Below are 24243 nucleotides of genomic sequence, written 5' to 3'. Positions count from 1 at the left end.
ATTTTGGAATTATTCCCATTGAAGAGATGTAATTTTTGGACTGAATCTGCTGTATCTAGTGCAGCAAATCTGATTTTACCCTGCCATAGCAAACAGCTATGCCAGTTTTGATGCCACATTTCTGAACTATGATAGTGCTTTTTATATGTAAACTTAAGCCAAATTGACGAGGTTATGCAATTGCTGTCTGCATTGGTGAATACTTAGGCAATTCCTCTTAAGATTTCAACTGTTAATTCATGTTTGAAGGAGACATGCAGAGTAGATTCATGAATATTTGCTAGGTGGTTAATTTTTGCTCATTATTATTTCAGTTTGATTTTGTAAAACTGATGGATGGAAAACAGTTAATTAAACAGGAACCAAAAAACTCAGAGGAGCCTCAGCAAGCTCCCAGGAACCTGATCTTGACTTCACTGCAAGAGACAGGTTTCATCGAGTACATGGATCAAGGAGCTTGGCATATGGCATTCTACAATGATGGAAAGAAAGTAGAGCAAGTGTTTGTACTAACTACAGCTATTGGTAAGAAAAATCACTATAAAATTATTATTATTATGATTATTACATTGCAAAGATGTATTTGATGTATTCCAGCTCATCTTAAGTATTCTCTTAAATATGTTTTATTTCAGCTTAGTTTAATTAACCTCAGTAGAGTAACATCGTGTTAAGTCAATATTAGACAAATAGCAATATTTGTATATTACAGATGGATGTTATCAAATTAAGTGTGAAGTTTTCATGTGTTAAGATTTTTATATGATAGCTTAAATGCTTGAATGATTTCTGGTGTTATCTTTTTCCAAGTAAAAGAGATTATATCTGCCCTCTCTACTTATGTGGGCCATAAATCCTACAAAAATTACCCAGGCTTTAAGTCTTTATTTCCAGTGTTTTAGTCAGCTGTAATTTAGAAAATCTTTTGTGGATTTGTTTGTGAGTGTTGTTTGATGGATGGATGCTGGTTTTTTATGCAGTTACTCAAATGCACCATTTTGTTTGGAATACAGAGGACAAATACAGGAGTCAGTGTCCTGGTTGCATATGAGATTCCTCCTGCCTTTTTAACATGCATAGGTGGGCAAGTGTTTGCAGATGTAGGTGTTGTGAGTGAGCAGTCCTCACACATAGGGCCTTTTTGGAATTTAAATTTAGGTGAAGTGTTGTATTTATGACAGTCTCAGTTTGCTGCAAGACTTTAACCACTATACCCTTTAGTTAACCTGTTCTACCATATGTTGAGCAAGATGTCTTTACTAGTAATGGACGTGCCATCTGCTCTTGAGAGCAAGTGGATACTATTTTTACTGTGTGGTAAACACCTTGCAGAGCAGGACAGTATGATTCAAATATCCAGATTCTGAAGGACTTGCATAGAAGAAAAAAATCAGAATTTGAGATAGGGTTGTAATGACTGGTTCTGGTGTAAAATTTCATATTTGCTCTGTTCAAAAAAGTTGAACTTATACAAGAAAATAGGCCATTATTCAATTCCATCTGAGAAAATAAGAGTCAAGTAATTTATGAAGCATCTTTGAAGATGCTCTACAAAGACCATAAAACCTGTCCAAACTCCATCCCAGCCCAGTGTCCGAATTCCTGATCCCTTGTTTATTTTTATTGTAAGACAGCAGGGTTTATACAGGAGGGTTTAAATAATATTTCATTTAGTAGCATAATGTCTACTCCTCTCCTTCCCCCACACCCCCACCCCCAAAATGAAATTAGTTGCTAGACTTTATTTCATGTTGCATTGGGTTAAAATGTTGTCCATCTCTTCTGTGGCCAATAAGCAGAAGAGACTATGAAAGGGGGAAGCTTGTGAGACACAGTGTAGGCAGGAATCCTTGTGCTTCATCTTCAAAATGCCTGCAAGAAGATATTTTTGGGAAGAAGTCTGTTCATGCTGCTGCAAGGCTCTACAGCTTGTGCATTTGAGCATACTGCCAGCTATTGTGTTTTCATAACCTGTGTATCATCTTCTCCTGGTTTTCTGTGCATCATAACTTGATTGTTTCTTCTTTTCCACAAAAAAAATCTATATTGTTGATATATATATATCAAGGATATCTATATCTATATATCTAGAGGATATATATCTATGTCCTTTATGTGCATCAGAACTTGATTGTTTCTTCTTTTCCACCAAACTAAAAAATCTATATCCTTGAGGCATTCTTCTTATTCTTACCCAGACTGGTCTAGTCATATTTGACATCTCTGCCAACAAAGGAATCAGCCAGGACCAGAAACCCTTAGAACAGAGCAAGAGCTCGGATGCATCTCTGCCAAATGCTCCTGAGAACCAGCTGTGCCCCTCATCAGCCTCTGTCAGATTGTATTTCAAGATGCTCCGTGTTAGTTATGTACAAAATTGATTTTTACTGAAATTCTGATCAGACTTTCCTGAGGAGGGTAAATTGCATGCAAAATGTGACATGCTTCAAGTACTTCTGTTAACTAAAGAAAGGGCAGCCCAAAGTGGGCATTGCACAGAGGGGAAGTAACTTCTCAAACCATTCATTCTTCACTTCAGGTCAGTGTAGGGATCATTTGCTATGTGATTCTAGGAAAACTGAGAGAAGGCAGGCAAGTGCACACATACAGCAATAGAAGAGTTGATAATGAACAGTAATATAACAAATTAAATATATCAGTTTTATATATATATATATATATATATATACTTATATTATTTTTATTAATTGTATACCTGATTTTTCTTCTTTCTCCTCAATGATTTTGTGGGAAAGGTGTCAAGTTTCCCATTTTCCTATAGCCAGAGGTACTTCACCACATCTCTTAGTGGATGTGACCATTGGAGAGTCCCAGCTCCCCTGGCTCCAGAGCCTCTCTGCCATCCAGCAGCTGCATGGGCTGCAGAGCCCCTCAGTCCTGGAGCTGGTCTGACAGTGACCTACTCCACACAGGATCATCTTAGCTTGAATTTACTTCATATTCTTTATGGAAAATCCATAGAAATCAGTGAATCCACTGCATTCCTGTAGCAAATACATGTGTAAATTGGAACCAGCTAATCCATGTACAGATAGGAGCCTCTCCTCAGATGTGTGAGGTTAAGTGGCCTAATATCCAAAGCTGTGAGATAAAACATGGGCAAGTTTAAGATCAGAACTGAAGGTGGGGGTTTTTCCCTGCAAATCTAGTTCTTAGTTCTTTATGACATTGAATTTCATCACTGTACAAAAGATTATATTTTTGTTTATCTGATTGTATAGAAGTGGAAATCCTGCCCTTCTCTAAGGGATTGAATTCACATGGTTCAAATGAACATGATAGAAGGCAATTTACTCTATAAACAGGTTTCAAACAAATTACTTCAGCAAGAAAAGAAAGTGTTTAAGGTGGACATTTTTCAGCAAATACTCAGGTTCCTGCAGTGCTTTTAATGGTGGTAAATTTTACATGAACACTTACTTTAAAAGCTTTTTGTTGTAATATAAATGATGCACCTGTTATCTCAAAACTGTCAAGAAGAAATCTAATAAATATTTGTAAGCTGCTTGAACAGGAGTTTTGTTTTATTCTCCCTATGAATGAAAATGGGCTTTTTACTGCTTCTGCACCTATTTGTATGTTGAGATGTGTCCTGCAGAGTGAGGTGAAGATGCCATTCATTTCAAATTCAACCAATTTATGTTTTTCTTTGTGCCCAATTGCCTGAATAAACAGAAATCCTGGATGACTGCTCTACTAATTGCAATGGGAATGGAGAATGTATCTCAGGCCACTGCCACTGCTTCCCAGGATTCCTTGGTCCTGATTGTGCAAAAGGTAATCTCATATTAACTGACCCATGGTGCATGACAGGGATCATGATTATGGTGTGTGACTGCTGGGCTTGCAAAGATTCAAAGTGATTAAAGGAGATTAAATTCCTTTTTCCAGCCAGATGGCAGATACAGTACAAGCACACATGTGGAAAGTTTCTTTATGCTGTACTTGAGTTAACACGGATCAACCACTTCTCCCTCCCTGACTTTCAAATTTAATAGGTTCCTCCATCCACCTTTGCATCCTGTCTGTGATTGTAAAATACATTTTTAATAGGTGGTTAGCATAGCATAATGTTTTGTGCTACTTAAAAGTGACTAACCGTTTCACTTTGGAGAAAACATAAGCAAATCAAGTGCTTCTGTAGTCTTAACTTGAATAGGGTGCAGATAAGAAACCTAAAGCAGCTTAGAGACAGTTTTCCAGCATTAAGGCAAAAAAGCATGTTAAGTGAGCTTACTTCTGTTTCAGATATTTCTGTCAGTATTATCCATTATCCGCTGCATGTGATGTCCAGAAGTTCTCATGATTTCCCAATGTCTCCTCAAATTTAGGGTTTATTTTTTTAAGACTCAATTGGCTCAGAAATTTATACTGGATTGTAAAAGTAAGCTTCCACATTGCTGGTTTACATACAGATCAGTAATGGCTACAATTTCAATGCTATTAAGGCTTCTTAGAAGAAAAAGGTAGGATCTTGCTTCAGTTCACAGGAAATAAATATTAATCTTACTGAAAATCAGCCACCCCTGCAAATTTTTTGCAGAGGCCAATCAAGGGGAGAGTTGGTTTTATCTTTTAAGATATCCCATTTCTGGTCAAAATGAAGGTATACAAGAGAGGCAGACTGAGGAGACAAGGACATTGTGTTACTGCTTACTGCCTAGTTCAGAGATTTCAGTCTGTTACAACCCTTGAACCAAATGAAGAATTGAGGAGCTGGAGTGGAAAAGCAATTTTACAGAACGATAAATGCAATAAATGTTAATCTATGTAAGTATGTAAATACATTTAAAAGGTCAATCTGCCTTCCTCAGATTCCTGCCCAGTGCTGTGCAGTGGAAATGGAGAATATGAGAAAGGTCACTGTGTGTGTCGAAATGGCTGGAAAGGTCCAGAGTGTGATGTTCCAGAAGAGCAGTGTATTGATCCAACCTGCTTTGGCCATGGTACCTGCATCATGGGTGTCTGCATCTGTGTCCCTGGATACAAAGGAGAGATTTGTGAGGAAGGTTTGTGAAATTTCCTTCTCTATAGTCAGGGGGGTTTGATTTTTTTGTCTTTAATTTCTACCTGGTTTAAGGTAGTTAAAAAGTCACAGGGATGTGATTAGCTTTCTGTGAAGCTGAACTATTTTGCTCAAATCTACCTTTACTGTCTCACAGAAAGTAATATTAAGATAGAATTTTCTCAGAGGTAAAGGTATTCAGGTCTTGGTAACACTCCTGCGAACTGATCACATAAAGTTCACATTTTTATTTGAAAATATAAAATTATTTATTTTTATTTGGCCAAAAGCTCAGGGTAAGGCAGTCAGAAGATCATTTAAACAAAACATGATGTGGTAGTTCTCCAGAGCAATCAGATGACTGTAATCAGCTTTTCCCTTTCTCATTCTGTTATATCTTAGATTTTTCTGACAATATAAAGCTGAAAGGGCAGCAAACAGATTAGTTTACCAGAACACATTGTGTAATTCTGTTGTCATATGTCATTTTTACTGGGAGCCTTTGCTCACAGCACTAAACTGGCATCCTTTAAGGCTTGGCTAACAAAAAGTGGGAAATTCTGTGAGAAGAAGGTATTGTGTTTTTGCTGGTTATGGTACTGATGTGTCTCTGCCCTCATCTATAAACAGAAGCAGTTGTTGTTTCCCTCAGCATGTCTGAGATTGCTCATCAGCTTTGACTTTCTTCCCTTGTGCATGGCCTCAGAAAGCAGAACTCTTCCTCTCGCTTTCCCTGATTTGATGATTTTTCACTAGTCCCCTTAGCCTGGAGCTCTTGACAGCATACTTTGTGTGTCCTGCTGTAGAGATTTTCAGTAATTCTTTTGAGTAGCACACACAGGAGGCTTTTTATGTTGCTTGAATTCTCTAGTCAGAAAAATGTCCAGGATGAATTTGATAGATTTGACATACCTGGAATGGTTTTTAAAGGGAGGATCAAGAAAATGCTTCTGACATAGTCAATTGTTGGTAGTTTCAGAAACCAAGAAAACCCAAATGGGAAAAAACAAGTAATACACAGATTTCCTCAGTGAGGCCATGATGCTGCACAAGCCTGTGGCTGGTGAGAGGCTGACTGCTGTTTTCAGTTGCTTTGTTTCTTGCCATAATGAGATCCTGTAAAATGGTTAGGGGGAAAAACTGACATAAATGGACTCAGACAGCTATTGAAACTGAGACTGGGAAAACATTAGATTTTTACGGTAAGAAACTTATTTAAATTATAAAACAAGGTGTAATTATGTAGAAATACTGAAATATGGTGGAACCAAGTACGGTGGGGTTTTATTGTAACAGTGTGTCCTTGATATGACTGTTCAGTTTGTACTGTAAAACATAGCTTGTGCAGTAGTTAGGGAATTCTGTAAGGAATTAAGATTATTTCATTGTATGTAAACAAGATTTAGTCTTATAGCAGTGCTGTTAACAGACACAGCAACAGATGTACCATCCGGGGAGCACCAGTAACTCCATGTATTCATTGCTCTGGGGGTCCCTTGAATTTGTCCTGCCAGATTATCATTCCTAAAATGGAGTCATTCTATTAATTTTAAAATATCAGCAAAATAAAGAGCTGTCTCAGGAGGAGGGAAAATTGCTGTGAATTTTTGTCCTATGCTTAGCAACATGTGCATTGTCCAGAAACACTGATTCCCTCTCTCAGAATTACACTGTGCACAAGCTTGGAAGGCTTAAAAAGGTACAGAATAAATCCTGAAATAAAATGTTGAGTTGGTGGCAAAGCAGTTCAAAAGAGAAAGCTTTACTTGTTTATTTTTAGATTGAAAGGTCCTATAAACTGGAGGCCATTAATTTCAATGTCTGAAGTATTTAGCCTTCCCTTCCTGGAGCAGAAAACATCTTTTCATTCCTGTAACACAGGATACTGTTTGTTAAGTTTACAGTTTAATTATTAAAACAGTACTTGTGCTGATACTTGAGAAATACCTTGCAGAATTTTCACAGTGTCTCTAACATCAGTCTGAAGCACAGGATAACATCAAGAGGCTTCTAGCTAATTGTTTCCCATAGTCAGACCCCACAGATCCTTCAGCTCCACAGAATTCCTGCAGCCTCCAGGGAAGGCTGGCTGCTTCCTGCTTAAAACCTGTCTTGTTAAAGCAGTGCTGGGGCTTTGTGAAAGAATATGCTGCACATACAGCACTAACCAGCTGATTTAAATTCCTCTACAGAGCTCCTGAATTTTTCACTAGGAATAGTTTAATCCAAATTGAGAACAAATTTAGTTCTTTGTTTGCAAATTGTTCATCAGTACATTATGACTTTTATGAAGCTGTTCATTACCTGCAATTGCCCAGCACATATTTTTTATGTGTATGGGAATTTTTTTTACAGCAAGCATTGAGTCAGAGATTCACTACTCAATCTTAGTGGATAACCTTTTTTTGTAGCAGATTTTCAGCTATAGAGATAGCTTTTTACAGGAAGGTAGAAGAATAAATCTTTCTTTTCCCAGATGCAAATAAAACACAGTGCAATAATACCCAAATGGAAATACAAAGCACAATTACAGAATTAACTATTAATTGCTCCAGCTGTTTCCCAGCCCTACTACTGAAGCACAGACCTCACCAACTTAGACCTTAGACCTGTCCTGGGAATCTGTGTTTTTAAAAAAAGACAAAATCCACATCAAGAGATTCATATGGCCTCTAACAGTCTATGTGCTTGCTTTTTCCCTTGTTTTTGACTTACACTTTTGCACAGATGTTAACAGACTCTTTTTCCCTTGTGTTTGCTAACATTGTTTCAGTTGAGTATTTGCACCAGAAAAATCATCAAATTAATCTAAATCCCTGTTGTATTTCACTAGTAAATAACTGTAAAGGTGTGAGTTTTGTGCTCTGAGTTGTATGTTCCCTGCTTTCCAGAGGACTGCCTGGATCCCATGTGCTCTGGGCACGGCGTGTGCGTGCAGGGGGAATGTCACTGCTCCACGGGCTGGGGCGGGGTCAACTGTGAGACTGCGCTGCCCGTGTGCCAGGAGCAGTGCTCAGGCCATGGCACCTTCCTGCTGGACACAGGACTCTGCAGCTGTGAGCCACAGTGGACAGGACCAGACTGCTCCACAGGTATGATGGAGACTTGGTATAATCAACATTGCCTGTGCTTTCTGCTGGAGGCCTGAAAGAAAGTTGCTGTTGCTGTGCTGATAGGAATTTAAAAAACAAGATAGGGGTGAACCATGAGTACTGTGGGGTGGCACTTCATGGGCTGTCAGCAACTGGCTTTCAGTTGCCAAGGATAAGAAATGCATTTTCTCAATGACAAAAATGTTTCTGTCTGGTGGTGTGACACTGAGAACAGTAGTCCTGCAAGAGGGCAGATACCTGCTGGCATGCACTGCTGGCAAATGTGACTCTCACCTGAGCTGCTGAGCACCTGTCAGGCTCATGTAATCAGGGAATCCACAGTTCCAAGAGAGATTGGGAAGATGTTTTTAAAAAAAAAAAAAATCCAAACACAATGACTGATGAGTAAGAAAGCTCTGTCAAGAAAAAAATTTTTAAACAAAAAAGACAGTAATTCTCTCATGCTGGGATAAAAACTCTCTTCCTCCTCAGAGGACCATCAAGGTTTGATCCCCCTAAGCTGGATTAAGAGTTGAAATAGATTTCCTACATGCTTTATACATTTACATTTCATTTTCCTGAAATAAATGCACTCTGCACATTTTGCTCTGTAATGGAGCATGTCATTAGCAGTGTATGTACTACTGTTTTTTCCCCTATAGAGCCCACAGAGCCAGAATCTCAGATGATAAGTAGCACATCCCAGTAGAGAATAGATGCAAGTGACAGATCTGCTGAATACTGTGGAATGCAGCCAGTGGTCCAAGTCACCAATTTTTCTTAGAAATCATCATTCAGAAGAGCACTTGGAACAGTATAAATTTTGCACAGCTCTTCAAAGTGTGTGATTATGGTCTTTAAGTAGGGACTTGTAAAATTCTCCTCTACATGATGAATTTTTAAGCAACAAAATATTGACCTGCTAATAATTTTCAGTGTTTGTTACAAGGACCTTGCATTCATTCTACACTCCAAAATTAATGCATGCAATTTTAGTCTGACACTGTCAGATATGGCACCTGCTTTGATTAGAATTGACTCTTTATTGGTTTTCAGCAAAAGCCTATTTGCTTGCATTTTTATCCTGTATTTTATTATATAGTAATATTTCCACTGATGAAGCAAATAATTAAGAGAGGTGTTAGCTATGTACTAATTTTTTACTCAAAAATATTGCAAACTGATTCTGTTTTAATATGATGTTATTGTGGCTCAAAAAGCAGTGTTAGTCCCAGAGGGTCTGTTGTATCAGCTGCATGGGGCAGTGAGATATTAAGTAAGGCATCAAAAGGCTAATAAATAAACTCCTATGCTGTTTTGAACATTTTTGGAAGGGAACCTCTTTACCTCCATCAGTAGAGAAAATGCCTCTCTTTATCCCTAGTGTATCCTGAGTTATCAAAGGATGCTTTTCCAACCGCCAACAGGCAGCATAGCCAGATGCTTCAGACTTCTCCTTTCAAATATGTTTCTTCTTAGGTGTTAGACTAGATTCAGGATGCTCTTGGCAATATGCTGAGTGTTAGACTGAAGTATAGATGTTCATTTGTGCCTGAGATGCTCTTCCTAGGATCAGTGATTGCTGTATATGTTGAAAATAAAGCTTGATTTTAGTGAGTAGGGAAAACACCAATGAATTTAGTAAGGAAACATAAGAGGAGTAACAAGGTCACAATAAAGGAGTTATCACATGTGAATGGAGAAAGTTGGGAGGTTCTGTGCAATGGAGAGGATTAAATGGGTGAAGCACAGACTGCTTGTCTGGAGTCAGACAACAACAGAGCTTTGCAGCTGAGAAGCCAGCAGTCTCTTAGCCTGCCTCAAACCCTTGTACTTTGCCATCTCTGTACCACATCATTCTCAGTGCTGTGAAAATTTGCCTTTCTGTAGCACCTTGAAGAATATAGGGTCTTGCCTTGAGGATTTCTGTGTTCCCCAGCAAATTGCAAATACTTTCAAAACACAAGGATACGTTATATTTCGTTTTATGGGATTTTTAAAATAGAAGTTAGTATATCTTGGCAGACTTAAAAAGGCAGAAATAGCAAAGGTTCTAGAATGTTTTTGAATATATTGGTCCTGATACCATGTGGCCCAACCTGAAGAGGGATGAGCCAACTCTATGATACATTGCCCTAGCTGCCCATCTTCCATTTCAAAAGTGGCAGACCGGGGAAGGACAAGAATCAGTACGGGCAGAAGAAGAGAGATGAAGGGTAACTGTGACGCGTGCATATCCTTAAGAATTGCCAATGTTTGAAGGCCCAGCCTAAGCTCTGGCATCATTCATGGATTTTTGAGGCTGCAAAAGACCATGTTGTTCATGTTGTTTGATTTTCTGTAGAACATTACAAAAAAATAACAATCATCCTTTAGTTTTTGCTTGACACTCATAGTTTCTGTTTAGTTTTTTGAAAGTGAAACTTCACACAGAGACAGAAAATGAAGGGTAGTCTACCATTTCCCAGATAAATGGTTTCAATTGTGTCTGGCCCTCTCCGCTAAGAAGTGCACTTTCCACTCCTAGTTTGAATAGGTGCCAAGTCTTGCAATCATGTTTCTTTCTGTGAGGTGAAAGACTGGCAAATTATTTGAAGTCCTTTCCAGTGTCCAGCCTGATCTCTGCTCTGACCTGTTGGCACAACCCAATATCACTGCACCACCTCCAGATACTCCTTCTATTTTAAAGTTATTGCCAGACAATTGCCATCCCTTGGGGGGCAGAAAATCCTCTTGCAGAACTCCAAAGCAGCTGTCAGGATATGTTTTCATTGTGTTTAAATTGGTTCTCAATAAAAGCAGTTCAATATGGCTTGAAAGTTGTTGCAACACTTAGTATTGCTAATCCTATACTACTTGTAGGACACAGCTTAGGCTGGCTTTTTGTTCAGCTCTGTTAAGATCCATCCTTTCAATATCATTGGCTGGATATCTGTTTCAGATATATTTGGCCTTTTTCCACCCTACAGTATTGAACTTCCATGAAAAGTCGTTTTCATTTCTTAGCTTAGATTTCAATTTGCCTCTCCCAGACATGACGTGGTTTTCATTTAAGCTTTGCCTTGCTGCTTTTGAGCATCTTTGTAAAAGCTCTTCCTATCAGCTAACTACAAACACACAGGTAATACACCTTTGATTCTTCTGCCTTCTTTAGGCAGCATCAACTGTACTTCACCCTGGAAAGATTCTGGCAGATTTTTAGCTACACCAATCAAAACAACATTGTGTCTTTTCGACAGCCATATGTGATCAGGAGAAGAAATTTTTTAAAGTGCCTTCTGTCTATCTTTGGTTTATTATATGGGCAAGATCAAAGTGTTCTAACTATTCTATATGGATATAGATTGGTTATATATACTGACATGTATATGGTTATATATACTGGCATGTATTTACCATGAGGGAGATGGATTAGCCTGTTGTGCCTGTTTGTCAACTGGCCTTAATGCTGAAGGTCAAAAACAAGCTGTGGCTTTCACTGCTTCAAAATTATATCAGTGTCAGAAATTTGTAGAGAAGCCACACAGAGTTACTCCAGCAGAGTTCTTTCAAGTGCTGTACACAGCTGTTAAAATTCCAGTTGCAAGGATCCCAAGCCTGCAATCATTATTCAAATAATATGGTTGATTCTTCCATTCCTACTGGCCAGAGCAGATGTTGCTTGCTGCCTGTGGTGTGGTCCATTCTGAAATACACAGAGATCCAGCTTCTTCTTCTACAGGAACTTTATTTTTTTTAGTTGTTTTACTTGCTGTACCTTGAACATCTGTCCTGCTTTCTGCAGTATTCTTTGGACGCTGCAAGCATTAAGGGGAGTTAGGTCCATTTTGCCTGAAGAGAAGCACAGGCATCTGGGACAAGCTAAGCTGATCTCAGGCAGAGATGCAAAGACATCTCTGAAAAGAGCTGTCTTTCACCATTTTGATTCTCAAAGTGTTTCCAAGACCAAAAGAAATAGCACCAGCTCTGCTACAGCTCTACATTGTCCAAGATGTTCCCAACAGTAACATGAACCATAGAGCAAACAGATGATCTTCAAGCATTGAAATGGCTTTAGCTCATGATAAAAAAAAAGAAAATGTGGTTTCATCTCTCTAATAATTAGCCTGTGAAAAAACAAATGCTTCTCTGATATAAAGCACTGAAAATTAAAAATCCATTATAATGCTCACAACACAAATGAAGACATTCTGTTTTGGAATTAATTCGTTGCTATCTTGTTTATCACTTTGCCCATTTAATTTTAAGTTTTTTCCTAGTTTGGTCATACTTTGGCAAGTCACACCAAAGTGCTTGAAGACATTTAGCCATTACTAGTTTAGCCATCTGACAGTAGATGTGCCCAAGAGAAATGTACAAGAGACTGAGTTCCATTTCTCATCAAGTCTTCCCCTGCCTCTATGAGATGTGGAGAACAGAAATTTCATACTTTGTTCCAAGTCAGACTGATTATATAATATGTTTTGTGAAAGTCACCTGTACTGAAAAAGGTCATCCTTGGAGTATTTCAGAGTCTCAGCATCTTTACACCATGCTGAAGCCTGTTATGATAGTATGTGAAAATCCATTATCAGTGAGACCTTCAGCATTCATCTCAGCTAACCTGGGCAGTAGGGGTGTGATCTACCAATAAATGACACAGTCAGTAGGATGGAAGACTGATATTGCACTATTTTAATATCACCAGGACTTCAGTATAGTCATCTTTCTACTTACTGTCTATGGATCTTTGTTGCTTTATTTATAGGCTGTCACCCAAAATGCCTTGATGTTAATGAGTCATCTCCCCTTGAGGTGTCTAGGCAGTGCTTTTGAGAAAGAGAAAATCAAACTCGTGAGTGCTGACTGCTCCTGTCAGGTAGAAGGCAAGCTCTGGCTAATTGAGGGTGCGGCATCAACTGAACGAAAAAACTCATCTTCTGTTCTCAGATTGACACCTTTAACATGGAGCCTTGAGATTAAGGGAGAGAAATCAAGAGAAAATGGATGACAGAGTTGTTCAGGGGGGCAGAGCCTTGCATAAATTATTGTAACTGCAGCGATACCAGCAGTGCAGTCCCAGTGTGTTTTAGGTGAGAATCCAGCCCTGAGTCACTAATTAATTGCAGCACTGTGCCTAAAATATTATAGACTGAGAAATCTGTGACAGAGCTGATGCCTCTGACATCCTGTCCTGCATTCATTTCTTTAGACTCTATTCAGACAAAGTAGGCCAACTTCTGTCCCCTCACTCCAGGACATTTGTCATAATTCTGCTGAATCCATTTATATCACTGAAGCAACCTAATTATGATTGGGAAAAGAATACTGGCAGTTCTTAGTCACAAAAACATTCATCCTAAAATGATTATATGGAGATGGTATATATTTAGCATATCTATTTTTGGTTAAGCTCTCCTAGCAAGATTGGTGGTAATTTACAAAGGGTAAAAATGAATCAGCAGCCTCTTCCTTCGATATCTTGTGAAGCAAAAAACGTCTTTAAAACTGAAGTGCTTTGAAAAATGCAAAATGCTGTAATTGTTGTAAATTGATATGTGCAGAGTGGAGTAATTTAAAAATCATTAGATGTCTGCATTTTTTACAGTAAAGTACTTCAAAAAGAAATTAAGGCATAATACAGTATATTAATGTAGTTCAAGACATCTCAAATAGGTTTCAAAATTAAACATCAAAAACTGCAGCTTGAAAAAATAATTAGGTGAACCCATTTCATCGTAATCAGAAACCCTTCAGGTTTAGGGAATTGCAATGTGTGGGTGTCAGTCATTCTCATTTACCAAGGACAAGGATGTTCACTACAAAGAGCTTGCAGTAGTGAAAATAGCCTTGAAATTTCCTCAGTACATGATGTAATGTCGTGCATTTTCTGTAGACTGCTCAGTTGCACATTGGTGCTGCCCCTCTGCTCCCTATTTCAGACAAATCTCAAGAACTTTATAATTATACTGGAAATGTCCTTCACTGTTTTGTTCTTAAGAAATGATGGACTTGCTTAATTTCATCTAACTGTCCTCTTTCTGTAATTTGTGAGGAGCTTTGCCTGTTACTGCTCTGCTAATTAAAAGGATGATTGAAGTTCCCCTGCTGTACATTGTCTGACATTGTAGAAAGACTCTTCCCGACTACTGTATATTTCATTGAAGAGAAAAAAACAATGTGTGACTAGTTTGATTTGTATCTCCTGTAGAGTTGCAAGAGTTTGCAAAAACGTATGTGGTGAGCAAGGTTTCTATTGAAAACATACTAGTTAAAGATTGGAACATTTAATATGTGTTGCTACAGAATTTAAAACATGAGAAATGTAAGGCAGTGAAGAAGCACTCTAATAAAAATTAATTATCCTTTATGTTTAAATCAGTCTACAGGGAACCAAAAATACCTGATGTAGTAATTTATTGATTTAAGAAATAGGATAAGTCAAGGGTATGAGATATACAATGAGGAAACATGGGGTGTTTTTCAACTGATTGCGGCTTATTTTGCAGATATGCCAAAAATAATGGCCCTTTCCTTTTTCTTCCTGAAAATTAAGTTTCCTAATCTATTGCTGTCTGCACCTCATTCAGCAATTAATGGAAATATTCCTTATTCCAGTGTAAATGCAATTTAGTTAAGTCAGCTTTTGTAAATCCTAGTCTAATTCACAGCAAGCTATTACTTTTTCCACATCCCCAGACCCAGTTTTGGATGCTTCTGTCTCTTGGCTTACTCAGGATGGAGATACCCAAATTGCTCTGGTGATGGCAAAATGGTTCTGTTTACCCTCCACTCTGGAGGCTGACAGAGCCTTTCCTCTCTGCATGGCATTATGCCTCTCCAGGGAGTCCATCCTGCCGGGAAATGTCCCCTCACTGTGCTTTGTGCTAGGCCAGCCCCAGGGGAGTGATGCTCCTTAGGATCCTTGGGCAACGCTGGTGCAAGGTCCTGCAGATTGCAAAACTAGAGTTCTTAACATAAAGCTGCTGTCATTATCTAGTAGCAAAACCTGGTGAGTAAGTGGGATTTCAGTAGCAACTCAGGTGCTGAAGTGGTTCAAGGACCTTTGAATTAAGTAGGGTAAGCAAGGGTTTAAGGGTGTATATTTATAGTTAAATGCCTGCATCCCTCTTTTACATCTCAGCCTTATCACCTACACAGAACTCAATGTACTGAACAGGGGTTAAGAACCATGCTGAAACAACTGACAGGGTACAGGATGGAAAGGTCTTTCATGAACAGTCTGTATTCAAGAAAATGTCAAAATGGATATTCTGACTTTGGAAAGCTTGTACTCCACAATAACCCTTTGTAAAAGAGGACTCTGAAGTAGAGGAGCTGTGGGAGAGTTCTGCTGGTGGATGCTGCAGTGGAAGGGGAAAAGTAGCCCAGGAATGACATAGGAAATCTTCCATTTTTAATTTGCTAAGCTGAATCCAAAGATGAAACTCTCACAAATTATCCATACCACCATCGTTTAAAGGAGGGCTCTTGTGTTAGAGTGACCTTCTGTTTCCTCACAGGTGAAAAAGCACAAATGGGAATTGTAAGAGCAAGGGTACAAAAGAGCAATAGAACTAGAGGTTTTGTCCTTCAGTGAATTTCGGAGCAACTATTGTGCAAAATGTGCTGCATCAGTCCCTAAAAGGCAGATATTTATAATATTTTTTGTTGTCATGGTAAGTGTTGTACAAAAATAGCTATCATTTCAACATATTTATGCAGCCGAGTCGGTGAAGTTTAACTTCCTCTGAAAATAGGCAATTGTTATTGCTAGAAGTCAAACCCATGAGAACTTCCCTACATTATGCATTTCTGAGGGTTTTGGTTGTGTGTATTGTTGCAAGGGTAATATCTGTAGACATGTAAGGATTTCCCAGTCACTGCCCTCCTTAAGGACGTTTGCTTAAATATGTTTAAATAAAATTAAATTTATAATAATATCCAATATTTTAATGGCAATGGGGCAAAAACTCCTTGTGTATTTTAGCTACAGTGTACATTCAGGTATGTCATTCTTCAGTCAGGAAGTCTTGGCTATTTTATAAAGAGATTTTTAAAATAATGTCTATCACCTTGAGGTCCAAAATCATTTTCTGATGGAGTGCAGACGGCTGATTGTTCACGTGGTACGTGATTGTTAGCTCCTGCTCTGGTCCCCCATATGCTGAATTCAAAAATGCCCTGAAGAAGGGTGGCCAGCCTGATGGTGCCTCTGCCAGCTCTGAGGAGCTGGTACCAGGCTCACAGAAAAAATGCAAGTCATGAGCTGCACCTTTGGTTTGGCAGCAGTTGGGCAGAGAGCAGCTGCCAGATGCATGCTGCTATTTCTGTTTGTGCTGCTGACACAGAGGAAGTTGTGGTTTATTTACTGGGAGCTGCTTTGTGTCTGCCCTCACCTGCCCAGGCTCAGCTGTGAGCACAGGGACATTTGCTCCCTGCCTGTGGATGGACACAGTGTTCATAGGCAGATGCTGAGTGCTGTGGAACTTGTGCTAATTGAGGCTGCACTCCTTGGTTTTGTGCAAGAGCTTGTTATGCCTCGCTGCTGAGTTTTGTCCAAGGAATTGTTTCTTTGTGCTAAAATGGGAGGAAGCAAGGCCAGCTTCTTCATCTGCTTTTGTCTGTGAACCTGAGATGTTACTTAGAAGCTGGTGATGACTTTTGATTTCTCACAATAGTTTTTCCTGTAATACAGATTGATTGTTGGAAACACACAGAGCCTTATTTTAGTTGATTCACTCTTTCATTGAATCATAGAATGACTTGGGTTTAAGGCACCCTCCAACTTCCCTGCTGTGAACTGGGACATCTTCCACTAGATCAGGTTGCTCAGAGCCTCATCCAGCCTGGCACTGAGCACTGCCAGGGATGAGGCACCCACACTTGTCTGGACAACCTGTGACTGTGACTCACCACCCCCAGAGTTAAGAATTTGTTCCTAATACCTAATCTAAACCTACTCTCTTTCAGTTTAAAGCCATTTCCCTGTGCCCTATCACTACATGCCTTTTTCCACTGTTCTTCTCCCTCCTCCTTGCTCCCTTCAGGTACTGGAAGGCCACAGTTAGATCACCCTGAAGCTTCTCTTGTCCAGGCTTAACATGATTTCCATCTAGACTAGTCCATGTAGACTGGCTCTTCAGTGGAAAAATAATACAAAAATCACATTCTTTTAAAAGCATTCAGTCCTAGTGCATAGATGTGTGTTCTGCAGATCATTATCCCCTTTCCTTCTGAGTGCCAGCTCTGTGTCTGATTTGGGCAACAATGGCATCTCTGTCACTTTTGGGCTGCAGTTGCTTTTACACAGCTGAATCTGAATGGCTGTTGCTGTAATACATTGAGAAGTAATGCCAATGCCCACCTTTTCAGCATATTTAGCTCATTCAAAATAGAATAAGTAAAATATATCTTCATTACTGAAGTCAGCAAGTACATCCAACATTCAGGGCACAGACCAGCATTTTTGGGAGTGGACTCATATCCAAAGGTCATCTTGTCAGCCAGTGAATTAAAGATGGTGCCTACTTGTTGCAAATAATGCTTAAATAAATCATTACTTCTTTACTGGATATCACTAATCAAACTTAGTAATTAAATAATTGTGGAAAGCTTTATATTCTGAGCAGAGCCTGAATCAGTGTTAACAATCATTGTTCTGTGTACCACAGAAGATTTATTGCTTATATAGACATACCCTGATCCCCTCAGACAATGTGCTGGACTTTTGCTGAAAATAGGTGTCTCAAAACCTTTATTTTCTTTTGATGCTGTATTAGTTCAGGCTGTAGCTGTGAGACAGCTATAGTGTATGAACCTGCTGAGCTATCTTTCTGCCTATTTCCCTTTTCCCCACAAAGGCATGGTTGTTCTCTATGTTCCTCATGGTTATCACAGGCCTCATGCCTTCCCTGATTGTTGTGATCTGTCACTTGCTCAACAGGTTTCCCATTTTTCCTGCACAACTGGCTTTTCAGTCCCGGGAACTGTGAATTGCATTTCCCCTCTGTGAGTGAGCACAAAGGCATTGCTTTCATCTCGCTCACCACAGCTCATGACAGATTGTTCTGGACTGCTTTCATACCAGTCTCCTGATCAAACAAAATATCCAACAAGGTAGACGTTGCACAGCACTTCCTCTTGTGGCTCTTGGGGTGTTGCAGAGGATTTCAGAGCTTGTTAGTCAGAGTATAAGTCTCCAGTGATGACTGACATCTCACTGCTGTGTTACCAGTACAACTTGAAATGAAACAGTGAAGACAAATTATAAAACAGGACCAAATTTGACAAGGAATCTCCACATTTACTTGGGCAACAATATTTTAAAAATGTCCTGGTCATATTTCTTCGTGCTTCTTCTTGCCCTTGTGTCAGTCTAATCTTCCTTGCTATTAAGTTACACTTCTGCTCATTTATTTTAAACATTGCCCACACTGGCCTCGTCCAACCTGCCAACCTGTATCATCTCTAAAAATGAGACAGTTCTGCAGCTGAAGTCTCTTGTGTGGCAAGCCCAGCATAGTTGTGTTCTCCTTTACACCAGTGCTGTGGCTGGGTAAACAGAGATGTTCCCAGTGCCAAATGAGGAATCCTTTTCAGTGGTATCAATTTTCAGTGCTCTGGCTGCCTGAAATGAAATATCTGTTAGTATGTTTACCATTACCAGTCCAACTTCTTCAGGCTGTATTGATTAAATTTTTGTACTGTAAAAATACCATTTTGAACCCCAGCAAAATCGATATAGAGTGAGGTTTTATATATATATAAATTGGATTTGGATCAGGAAGAGAATCTTCATCAGATGAAAAATAAAGCTGGGTGAAAAAAGTGTGATAAAAGATCTCAGAAGAGGAAAAAGTTACTCTGTCATTTCCCCAGCCTCTGTTGTATTTGCCCTCTAGACCTTTCTGTCTGTCCACTGATTACTTTTCATCACAAATAAATTTTCAAGCAAATTGAGGCTTCCAGTTTCAGAAAGATGCTTGTAAATAGATGTAGCATTATCAGAAACTACCTTAAAGGGCTTTTTAAATGCAATTGCATTCACATATTTTGTGATACACGGTAGTGCTAATGGCAACCTTCCTACTGGAGGCCAGAAGAGTTTTTTGTAGAGTACCTAATGCATCAAGAATAAGTTCAATGAGATGATGGAAGGATTATTTCCAGAGAGCAATTAAAAGCACCACTTTATGGGTAGTGAAACATTGTGAGTAACAAACAGTGAGGATACAGCATTTCAGTTCCAGTGGGTTTATTTTATATGTTGTGGCCTGTGGTAAGAAGATAAGAAAGGTAGTTAGGTAACTGCAAGGCAAGACACCAGAAAGGTTTTATACATAGAACTTACAGTAGGAAGGTTAAAAATTAAGTAATGTTTGGGGAATGAAGAAGTTTTGGGGAAGTTTTACCTTTGGTAGATATAGTTGATGGTTGTGCAATAATTGTGCTGAATTACTGGCTATTCAGTAGTTCTTTTCTGCAACCCTTGTCTCTCTGAGGAAGACCCAACCTCCTGAAATGCCTCTTTGCCTCCTGGTAGAACAACTCCTGAGATAATACTGAGCAAAACATAAAGAGTGCCTGGGCCAGTCCTTTACTCAGATTTCAGCTGTGCTGTTTTTTTTTTTTTTAAATGCTAGGGAGACCACACAAAAGCTTATTTTCTGGAATCACTAATTCATTTCATAACAAAACCCAGCAATCTATTGAAGAGAAAATAGGAACAGGTTATCAGTCATGTAATCATGCAGGAAAGAGGGTACTTAATATGAATTTAAATATTAGATGATATCAAGAAGACACAAGAAAAAAATGGTGTTTGAGGGGGCTAAGGCATGTACATATCTATGTAATTCATGGAAAACTATAAATAGTTGGAATATGTTATGAACCTCTCTAACATCATTCAGAGCCAGAAATGAGGGCAAATGCAATTTAGAGTTGGACTTGTTTTCTCCTTAAGAATTTTTCCAAATAATTCTTCTTTGGCTTAACATAGTTTTATATGCATGCTATAGTCTTGCTTCGTGACAGTGTCAGAAAGGATAAATATCAATAGCTGAATAAATTTAAGCATTCTAGTCTGATAACAGACTGTAATAGAAAAGTATCGCAGACAAATGTTTCAGGTCAGGTGAGATGAATCTACCTCTTTGAGTCTTTTGTTGAGATGGGCCACCATGTCCCACTTTGGGCAAGGGCAGAATCTTTGGAAATGACTGTGAAAATTATTTTGGAGCGATATATGATAATAAATTCAATGCAATAGTTTTGCAGAAAGAGTTGCTTTGAATTTATTCACACAACAGCAGCACATTGTTGTGCTATTGTGAGGTGACCTTTAATATATTTCAGTGTCAGATATTAGCATGCAATGCATGAAGAGAAGGATAAGGAATGTTGCTGCAAGAGAAACTCAGATTGAGAGAATATTTTTTTGTGAAGATGGTCTGATAGTGGTATGAATTGCCTGTCATAGTAGAGTCCTGCTCTCTGTTGCTGGGAGCTTTTCAGTGATGCCAGGTATGATTTAATTTGAAACGATAATAAATGATCCTGTGAAGTCTTTTGCAGCTCTATTCTTTATAAATTTATGTTAAATAGATCAGTCATATGGGGATAATCTATTGTATTGATTTATTTCTGATGGTACTAAATTTCACATTAAGTTCTGTGGCAAGTTCCCATCACATGTTCCTCAGTGGTGTGGAGGATAGGGAAGAGATGGGCAATGCACCATTGCTGCCTCTCCACACAGGAAAATTATTTCAGTTTTCCAAAGGGAATATGTTCACAAAACCTGGCAGCTGACAGAGGAGGACTTTAGCATTAATGTTTTGAAGACATTTGCAACTCCCTTTGATTTCCATCTCAAGCTTGAAGAGCCGGTCCCACTGGACACTGGCTAAACCCGTGTAGTACTGCTGTGTTGCCCCTAAAAAAGCTGTCCCTTGCTTGATCATAGGTCACAGAATGGTTTGGGTTAGAAGGGATCTTAAAGATGATGCAATTCCAACTCCCCTGCCGTAGGCAAAGGCATCTTCCACAAGGCCAGGATGCTCCAAGCCCCATCCAGCCTGGCCTTGAACACTTCCAGGGATGGTTGACTGGCATAGCTGTGACTAAGAATGTTCAAAATTACACACCTGACTAACGTCCTGTGACACTGCTGGGAAAGCCAAGATCAGATGCAGTTAACATCCAGATTGCCAAAGAAGTTTATGTCAATTGGGAAAATAAGATAAACTGTATCATAAAAATAACATCTCTCTAGTACAGACATGTACAACTAGATGTCTGCATGAAAACTCTACTGTGCACTCCTAGGTAACCTTCTTTAAGGGGAACAAATTTCCATTGGGTTTTAAAGAAAAGAAAAAGCTGAAATGCTTTTGAAACTCCTAAAACTTTACATTTTTGAACTTTACTGTGGTGTAAAAAATTATATTAATAAAGTCAGTTGCTGAAAATAAAAGCTAGAACAGTGTTGTCTCCAGGACACAGCAGGAAGGTAATTTAAAAAGCTCAGGAACATTGTTGAAATTATCATGGAAACTTATTAAATGTAATGTATATTTAAATTGAAAAAACTTCTTTATTAGGGCTAGATAGGTGATTTTTTTTTGCTGCCTCTAGCAGTTAAGCTTATTGGGTGAAAGTCAGGGTCGATTAATTTCTAATCTTTATGGAAAACTTCTTATGAAAAAATGGATAGCAAAATTATTAATATAATACTGAAAGTTTAGACTATCTGTAGAACAAGACTTACCACTGAACAAAAGTATAATGAGTATTTCATAGTATTTGGCCACTTTTGTTTACATATAGTTTTGTATTCTTAGCATGATTTTCTAGGAGTTATTTCTGACACATGTTGAATTAACATTAAAATCTTCCCTATCATTACAAATTATAAAATATTTAGCTTTAATTTCCCTTTTCATAACACATAAGTAGGAACTTATTATAAAACACATTTGAAAGAATTCATTGTTGACTTAGGTAATTAAAATGAAGAGTGTGGAGTGAATTTTTAATGCTTTTTAGATTAGCTCAGGAATGATCAACTATTTGTCTCCTCCTCAAGAATATGTACAAATAATGGTTCACAGCTCACATTTGCCTTTTTCCAAGAAATTAATGAGCATTCAGAATTAAGGGCATGTCAGTAAAAATTCTAGGCTGAATTGAACATTTTTTAAGTTTCTTCTTCATTAATTGGTGTGAGTCTAAGGACTTGGAATTTTAGGTTTGATGCAAACTGTATTTGATGAAAGTCTGAGGGAAGCTGCTGGGGTCAGCTGAGGCCATCCCTCAGCACTCTGCCAGCACAATGCTCACAGTGACTCTGCATGGCTGGGCTTTCTTCAAAACCAAAATTAACTTTCCAGGCCTGCATTTGGAGAACGTTGTTTGGATTTCAAAGTGTACAGGTACAAAAACTGCCACGGGGCCATGAATTACTGTGAATTTGGGTGACTCGGTGTCCTGGGAACCCTGAAAATTCACATGTGCTGAGGAGTGGGGTCTCAGCCACAGACCAGCCTGCAACCCAGCTTGGGCACAAGGTCTGCCCAGAGCTCAGGCAGGCAGGTGTATGTCCCACTAAACTGTGACACAGAGGAGTGGCAGGGGAGAGATGGGTTTGTGTAACCTAAACACCAGCATGGTCAAGGAGCTAAGGTATTGTGAGCGTGGCGTTGAACATGGTAGGAATGAATGGCAATTAATGGACCAGCACAAGTAAAGGCTTGTGATGTAATATCCCTGAGTCAACTAATCCAAACTGTTCCCCTTGTCACCTGCCTCCCTTGTTACCTTACGGAAGTCATCTCTTTGCTCTTGTCCTTTGCAGTCAGATGATGGCACAGCTTGTGGCTCCTCAGCAGGACAGTCTCTGTCTAGGCTGGGATTTGCATCTCCTCCCTCATCCTGCCTGTATGGCTGCTTTGATCTCTCCTTGGGCTGATTTAGCTCAGCTAGCTGGCAGGTATTAACCCAGGAAAATAAACTGAATAATGATCTGACAGTTCCATGATCTGAATCATCTCACCAGTTTCCCATGCTAAGTGCTAGGCAGGGATCACAGAGACACGAGATGGATGGGGAGGAGGAGGAGGAGGAGTGGAATAGCTGTTTCAGTCAGAGAAGACATTTTTGGCTGTCTCAGCTGCTTGCAGTGACCCACAGCTCAAAGCCCTTCCCCACTGTGCTGTCTCTGCTGCATTTTGTGGTGCTTCTGTGTCCTCTAGGACCAGCTGCTTTGGAAGGAGGAAGATGCTCCAGTGAACTGAACAGTTGCATCACGTCTGACTTGCTGTCCATCTCACTTCTGTATGAATTTTTGCCACATCAGCTTTATTTGCAGCTATTTACCTAGTTAAAGTTACTGTATAATTTCCCATTGCAGTTGGTCCCTGAGCACTCACTGGAGTATCTCATTTTGTCCAGTCTCTGGCAGAAACCCTCAATACAAACATAAATGCTAATGTGGCTCCCTGCTACACAAAGGTTTCTGGGCTTGTTTATCTGCAGGAGGAGTTAAGAAATAGTTTTGCATTTAAAAGCAGGACAACCTGAACTGATAATCCTTTTTTTGATCTTAGTTGTTTGAATTAGCTGTGGATTAAAGCTGCATGTTCTACCACAGCATTAATAGGATGACATTAGTCTTGATTTCCCTTGCTTTGCATGAGAAGTCTGTGGAGAATCTAGGATTTCCTTGGCAGAAGAATACATTATCATGGTAAACAGTACTTCTGAAGGCTTATGAAATCACCAAAAAGAATGTAAGTCTCAAGGTTGCCTCAGTGATGACGAAGTGTGAATTGGCTGAACTGCAGGTCAGCTAGGGTAGCTGAGGAAAGTGCCTGGTCCAAACCAAGAAACCTCATTTCATTACATCTGGTGCTTACAAAATTGGGTTTGGTTTTCATTAAAGAATATTTAGACTCAATATTTTGGGGGAAAAATTCATTTTTAGAAGGAAATGCAATAACTAGGTAAGTTAATTTCGAGTATGATCTTGTGTTGGAAAACAGAACCAAAAAAAAGGTAGCCTTATGAGTGAAGACTGTATGTACTGACCTAGGATATTTTTTATAAGATAGTAATCTAGTATCTCCGCTTCATTAAAGATTA

General features: G+C 39.0%; 1 protein-coding gene across 1 annotated transcript in view; it reads left to right on the top strand.

The window, feature by feature from the left end:
• The window catches only part of TENM1 (teneurin transmembrane protein 1), a 781733-nt gene that overhangs the window by 653859 nt on the left and 103631 nt on the right, over nt 1-24243 (top strand). Inside the window, exons 10-13 of the mRNA XM_014306575.2 lie at nt 315-525; nt 3697-3798; nt 4836-5030; nt 7918-8118. Of these exons, the coding sequence (XP_014162050.1) occupies nt 315-525; nt 3697-3798; nt 4836-5030; nt 7918-8118 (709 nt within the window). The remainder of the gene's footprint in view (nt 1-314; nt 526-3696; nt 3799-4835; nt 5031-7917; nt 8119-24243) is intronic.

This window comes from Geospiza fortis, unplaced genomic scaffold, assembly GCF_000277835.1.
Source record: "Geospiza fortis unplaced genomic scaffold, GeoFor_1.0 scaffold157, whole genome shotgun sequence".
Taxonomy (NCBI): Eukaryota; Metazoa; Chordata; class Aves; order Passeriformes; family Thraupidae; genus Geospiza; species Geospiza fortis.
The sequence above is the reverse complement of the archived record's forward strand: the minus strand, read 5'-3'. Positions and strand labels throughout refer to the sequence as shown.